At 35.8% G+C, this 6,350-nt stretch overlaps 1 protein-coding gene across 2 annotated transcripts in view; it reads left to right on the plus strand.

Moving 5' to 3' along the window:
* Positions 1-4,351, plus strand: part of ERCC6L2 (ERCC excision repair 6 like 2) — a 54,586-nt gene extending 50,235 nt beyond the window's left edge. Inside the window, exons 18-19 of one of the 2 annotated variants that reach the window (XM_064735992.1) lie at positions 1,400-1,587; positions 3,119-4,351. In XM_064735992.1, the coding sequence (XP_064592062.1) occupies positions 1,400-1,587; positions 3,119-4,052 (1,122 nt within the window). In that variant the 3' untranslated portion in view covers positions 4,053-4,351. Of the gene's footprint in view, positions 1-1,399; positions 1,592-3,118 lie in introns of those variants that run through there. The other variant, XM_064735993.1, reaches the window with a different exon arrangement.
* Positions 4,352-6,350: the final 1,999 nt, after the last annotated feature.

A 6,350-nucleotide genomic window follows, 5' to 3' on the forward strand; every position in this document is an offset into this window, starting at 1 on the left:
TTTAAACAACTTATTTAAGTAGAAGAAGACATGCACTTTGTATATATTTGGTGGTATTTTGATGTTGTTCTTTTGGGTGGTGCAGTGTACCTAAAATTTTATACTTCCAGAACTCAGTATTGCCTTTGTACATTTATGTGCAGTTAATAATACTTCTGACATTAAATGTGGTTCTTTGCAAAGACAAGCAATTTTATGACTTTCAGTGCGTTTAAAACATTTGGCTTTTTTCCCAAAGATATTAAAACTCTTCTCTGTTTGAACAGATGTGTAAACCAAAGTATTACTGCCTTATATACTTTGGTCTTGTTTAATGAGAGGTAGATTGATGTATATTTATGGGGGTTTAACATAACTTTAACACAGACATTTACATGGTTTGCCTTGTATTCTATTCAAGTTATACTTTCTTGAATCAAGTTATATTTTCTTGAATTAAATTATACAGCCCTAATTTCCTAACAGAGTGAAAAATAGTCTGTCATATCATAGTGAGATAAGAATACTGTAAGTATTTTTCATGAAAAAATCCATAAAAATAAATATTTTTTAAGACCGTGGTTTCTTTCTTCTTTGAAAATACATTTTCCAAGTAAAAAAGTTAACAAATATATACAGAAACAGCAAGAGAACTGTAGAATATTTATCCTGTAGATAACATCTACTAATTCAGTCTCAATTTTGTTACTAGTATTATACTATTATTGGGAGAATAGGGTTTTTATCTTAATTGGGATGGGCTTTCAGTGTAGTTTAGAGTAACATAATGTTGAAGTAAAATTTTGGTCTTTGGAGCTGTACATTTGTCTTACAGTGAAAATTTATGTCTCTAGGTTCTGTAATATTAACATCTCTCTCTGTATGCTAGTTTGAGGTTACTTACCAAAGTAGTGGAGTGAGAACACATGTGAGATCCTAAGGCTCAAGAACATTGTGAGCAGCCCATGAAAATAAAGGAAATGGACATGGATCAAGTAGAAAAACATTGGGAAGAAACAGTGTAGATTTGAAACCAGATTTTGAACAGCAAATGACAAGGTGTGAATGCAATTTGTGATTTAATCTCTAAAGTAGAGTCTGTAGGGAGACTGAAGATATCACTAAGCAGCTATGTTTTGGCAAAGGGGAAATTTTGGTGAGAATTTGTGAGAGTTTAAGAAAAATAATTCAAGTTTAAATAGGATCATATTTTTGTGCAAGATGTCAGAGAACCAAGACTTCCCTTCAATGTCCCTGGAATTTTGTGACTGAGCAGGGAGTGTGCATTTCAGCTCCAAATCCCAGTCCTAGTGTTCAGTCTAGTAGTGCTAGTTACAAGGGACAGAATTGGGTGCAGTTGGTTGCATTGTTACATCAGAGGCACAGCTGTTCTAATGACTTCCATGTCTCCTTTTACTAGAAAAATTATGAAGTTCCAGAAGACAATACTTCAGAGAAGAAAGTTGTTAAGGAAAGGCAAGAAATGTTGAAGAGCAGTAAGCAGCAGCATCTGTATGTTACACATCCTGTGACTCAGAGAAGCAAAAAAGTACACAGAGTAGGTTCAACCACCTTCTTGATTGGAAGGACACCCAAAGGAATACGCAGGTGAGACTGCTTTGGTGACTTGGAAGTAAAATTCTAAGGTTGAAACAAATTTCCTTTTGAATAGTTGCATTTGTCTTTGTTTCAACCCTGCTGAGGCAATACTGTTATTTTCTATGCCAAGAGTGGAATTAGTGGGAAACTTAGACTCACACTACTCTGAGTACTGTAATTGATTAATAAAATTGATTGAATCCACAAATTACTTGAACGTGTTGATTCAATGGTCATATATTACATAACTCTGTAGATGTCATCACCATGAGTGTTTGTATTATGTGCGTCATGCGCTACTACAAAACAGTGTTTAAACTGTATAGAAGGGGGGCAGTTTATAACATTAGCTTCTGACTGCCTACTGATTTTGCCCAGATCTCATCACTTGCATTGAATGGCTGTTAAAAAAAAGGGCTTCATGTTTCTTTTTTAGCATGGGGCTCAGTATTTTTCAATATCTCTTTTAATGCTTTTTTCCCTCTGTTCTTTTTGGAGGGATAATAATTTTTTGTTTCCTTGTTTTCTGTTTTCCCAAATGATTGCTGTTATTAATATGAATATTGATTTCCATTGTTATGCAGATAGAAATTCAATAAAAATAGCCTGATGGCTTGTGGAAATAGAAAGTGGAAAGCTGTAGCTGCATATTCAAATCTACAGAATAGGTATTTGGTAAATATTTTCAAATTGCCTTGAGACAAATAAATTACTATATGAAAGTTGGTATCTAGGTAATGCCTGTAAGCATTCAGAAGCTGTCATATCCGCTAACTGGCTTCAGTTATCCCTACTGTTATTGTCAAAGTGCCAATAATTGTTTGGTTTTTTTACTATTATAGACACTGAAAATTATAAATATTTATTATGCAGGTAAAGGAGAACCCTTAATTCTAAAAATGTTCAAAATCTGAATTAGTTATGAAAAATCTATTGAGGTAAAATTTTCAAAGGTGGTGAAGAGACTTAGGCTGTTATTCCAAGATTTAAAGCCATATCTAGCAAAAAGCTGAAATAATTCACTCTTGAGCATTGAGCAGATTGTTTGTTAGCACCTGGCATGCAGCTAGACTTTGTAGTACATGTGGATGTGCCACGGAGTGAATGAGGGTGATTGCATATCTCAGTTTGTTGTAATTGGAGGGCAGAGTGGGGAGCTGTCTGCAGTCGCCACACTCAAATGATTGGAGCTACCCAGTCAAGTGGTATTTGAGGCAAACAGGGTTAAATCTTACTGCCTTTTGGAGCCCTCATAACAGGAAAGGCAACATATTTCATATCTTTTCTCTAACGGGGGATTGTTGATCACTCAAGTAGAGTGATCTGTTTTAATTAGAGGTTGGCTTTTTAGCAGAAACAAATATTCCGTAATTTACCGGGGTAGGATGATGCAGACAATGTCTCCTGTGCATGCATTTATCCAATTTTTGTTTAGCAAGTCTTTTTTAAAAGGACTTGGAACAATTATTTCCTCCCCATTTCCCCCACCCCCTTGTTAAGGGTGTCAGCATAACACATTTTTCCTTCTTAATAATTACAGGAGACAATTTGAGGAAATGGTATCTCACTTTAATATGGGATCAGTGAAGGACCTTGCAGAACACATTGCAAAAGCTACATCAGAAACCAGGCAGAAAATGTTGAAGGAATTCTATGTTTCCAAGCATCCAGAGATGGAGTCTTTCTTCTCACTTGAAATACCAGCAGAAGCTTCACATAACTGTGAGGAAAGTGAACTGGGTACAACACGCTTCAGAAAAAGAAAATCCATTGTTAATTTTGCAAGATCCGAGTCTAGACCTTCATCAGATAAAGGACTGCTTCTGAGTGGAACTACAGAAACACAGACCCAGGAGGGCCATAAGGGAGAAGCAAAACAGCTTCACAGGGACTCCTACTTGCAAGATATGCTTGTTGATGCAAAATATAAACAATCACCCACTATTGCTACTCAACATACCCAAAGAAGAAACAGTCAGGCATTCAAGGATTTTATGGCATCTGGCTCACGAAGCAGTAAATCAGAAATAATTGAGGTGCTGTCTGTAAAAAGTTGTGAAGGACAGCAAGACTCAGAAGAAACACAGCTGCCAAAGGAAAGATCCGTGTCTCAGTCAGAAAATGGAGAAAGAAAAGCTCAGATTTGCAAGAAAAATTCTTTGGTGGACTTACTTGGAGATACCTCTATTCTCAGTGAAGTCTTCAGAAATGATGGAAATGGGTCTACAGGATCACCAAGGACATTTTCTTCAGTACAAGCAGAAAAATCAAAGGGGAGACCAAAAGATTTCTGGGATATGCTGAATGAACAGAATGAGGACAGCCTCAGAAAGCTCACAGATATAGCAGTCATAGAGAAGCTTTGCGAAAGAGCCCCTCATTCCACAGTGACAGAAGAGAGAGAAGTGTGCGAAAGTTCTCTTTGGAAAAGAAATGAAACTTTTTTGTGGAAAAAATACAGTGCAGATGATTGAGATGAACTATCCACTGCTAAATCTTGTAGTGTAGTAAAATGAAAATTTTCTGTGTAAGTTGCACTATAACTATTTTATTTGAACTTTGACAGCATTATGCCACAAAATATGGTAATTCCATGAATTTAAAGGTAAAATGATGAATTCATATTTATAGTGATACAGAATTTCATTTTACAAGTAATTATTTATAAGTGACTATGTATGCAATTACACATGCGGTGTATAGTACATATGTGCATAGTCATGCCTATGTACTGTATGTTGTAACCTATGATATAAAATGATTTTATATTAAATTTTTTTTCGAATTTTCTGAATGTACTATACTTTCTTTAATTCTGATTATATTCCTCGGCTCAACAGAAGTACTAAGTAATTTTTTCCCTTTACTTCAATTTGGACACAAGCAGTCATCTCAACACAATTTAGGGATAACAGGATTTGACAATGATACTGCGTATATTTTCTGAGGTGCTAGAGACTGGAGGACTTCCTGACACAAAGATGATGTCTTTGTGTCTAGTAGCTTTTGATGGGTTCCCATCTTCCATGATTTTGCTCAGTCTCTGAAGCTGTGGACCTAAGAAATCGTCACAGTATCCTGTAATGGTGAGTTTCTCAGCTTGGTTGATGTGAAGAACCAAGTTTTTTTATTTGATCTTTCTCATTAAATTACATTGGGTGTCAAATTTCATCTCATCTACACTTTCATCTCCCTTTTTCTATAAACTTCTGTCATGTCTTTGTCAGGGAATATGCTGCACAGTATGTGTTGAAAATATGCAGTACAGTGTGTATGTGGTAAGGAATTTCAGCATCTTGACAGGTTATAATCTTGAATTCTGGATGTAATAAAACTTCCAGATGAAAACTATACTTCACAGATTGGAAGGGTGTAAGATACTCAGTGTCATATCTCATTTGCCAAATAGTCTGTCACATATTTCAGTGCTATGGGACCGTGTGAAGAGTACCTTGTAACTAGAAGAGACCAGGACTTCATGTTGCTCTGGAAACCTTGACCCTGATTTTTGATTTTTGTAAGCATTAGTATACATATACATATATATATAGGTTTTCATTCAGTATACTGTATAATTTTTTTTTTATGTGAAGGGTAAATGTTACGGAATTTTAAAACCCTGGACATTGAACCTGCACAGCAGCAGTCTGTGAATGGTGGTAGTTTTTGTGGTCTGGAAGACTGCCCACTGGAAAATAAGCTTAAATTTGATCTGGTGCAGCTTCTACTTTAGGTCATGGGAAGCTGTTGTAGACTATACTCTGTCTCTGTGGTAGCCATTGTGCACATATTATAAGTGGAAACCATCTGAAATCCTGACTGTGAAATCTGACTTAACTACCTGAAACAGGGAGCTGAGTATTTAACATAAATGTTAAGGAATAAAAGCTTTGGGTTTTACAGGTAGCTAACATAAGTAAGATTAATGTATTCCCTAACTTTTTCTTACTCTATGCTGTTACCACTTTACTATACCAAATGGTATATTGGTCAGTTGGAACAGCTTTTCAAGAAGAAGTATGAACTAAGAAAGTAGAAGAGGAAGCTGTAAGCTCTTACTCATTGGTACATTGGAATTACATACAGCTAAAGGAAGTCAGCCTAAGCTAGGTAATATCTACACCCTCATTGATGTTAATAAATGTGAGATAAATTAAGGCCTTTTGTTCATCTCATCAGTATTGATTTTCTTTACAGGTTAGTGTCCTTAGGCTTAGAGAAGAAAACTGCTTATTGGGTAAGAAAGAGAAAGTTTGATGGAATAAAAACTCTGGTCATCAAATACTTTAAAAAAGAGGAAGGGAATAACCCCCTTATGTTAGCAAAAAGAGGAGTTAAGTGCCTTAAATCGCACCAAAGATAACTGAAGTTAGATAATAAAGAAACCCTGTAGTATGCCAGTATTAGACATAATCAAAAATAAGAGAGAAAGGTACCTGCTGAAAATTGCATGGATGAAACTGTCCTTGTTTTAGGCCAGAAGGAGGGACTGATAACCACTACCTAAGGGGTAGAAGGGGCTGGATAACCTTGTTTAATTTCAGCTGATATTGATGTACTGAAGGAAGGCTTCACCTTAGCACCATGTTTGTCAGTCATGGTGTGAATCAGTTGGTGCTAGACAGAGTGAAATCTGATTGGGATAGGTAAGATTTCTATTGATGACCAAGTACAAAGCTGTCAACATTTTCTTGAAGTAATCAGGAAGCTATGTTTCTCTTACAGGGTGATGATATGCATAAATCAAAACTTCCATAGATGTGCATGTTTTA

Source organism: Zonotrichia leucophrys, chromosome Z (genome assembly GCF_028769735.1).
Source record: "Zonotrichia leucophrys gambelii isolate GWCS_2022_RI chromosome Z, RI_Zleu_2.0, whole genome shotgun sequence".
Lineage (NCBI taxonomy): Eukaryota > Metazoa > Chordata > Aves > Passeriformes > Passerellidae > Zonotrichia > Zonotrichia leucophrys.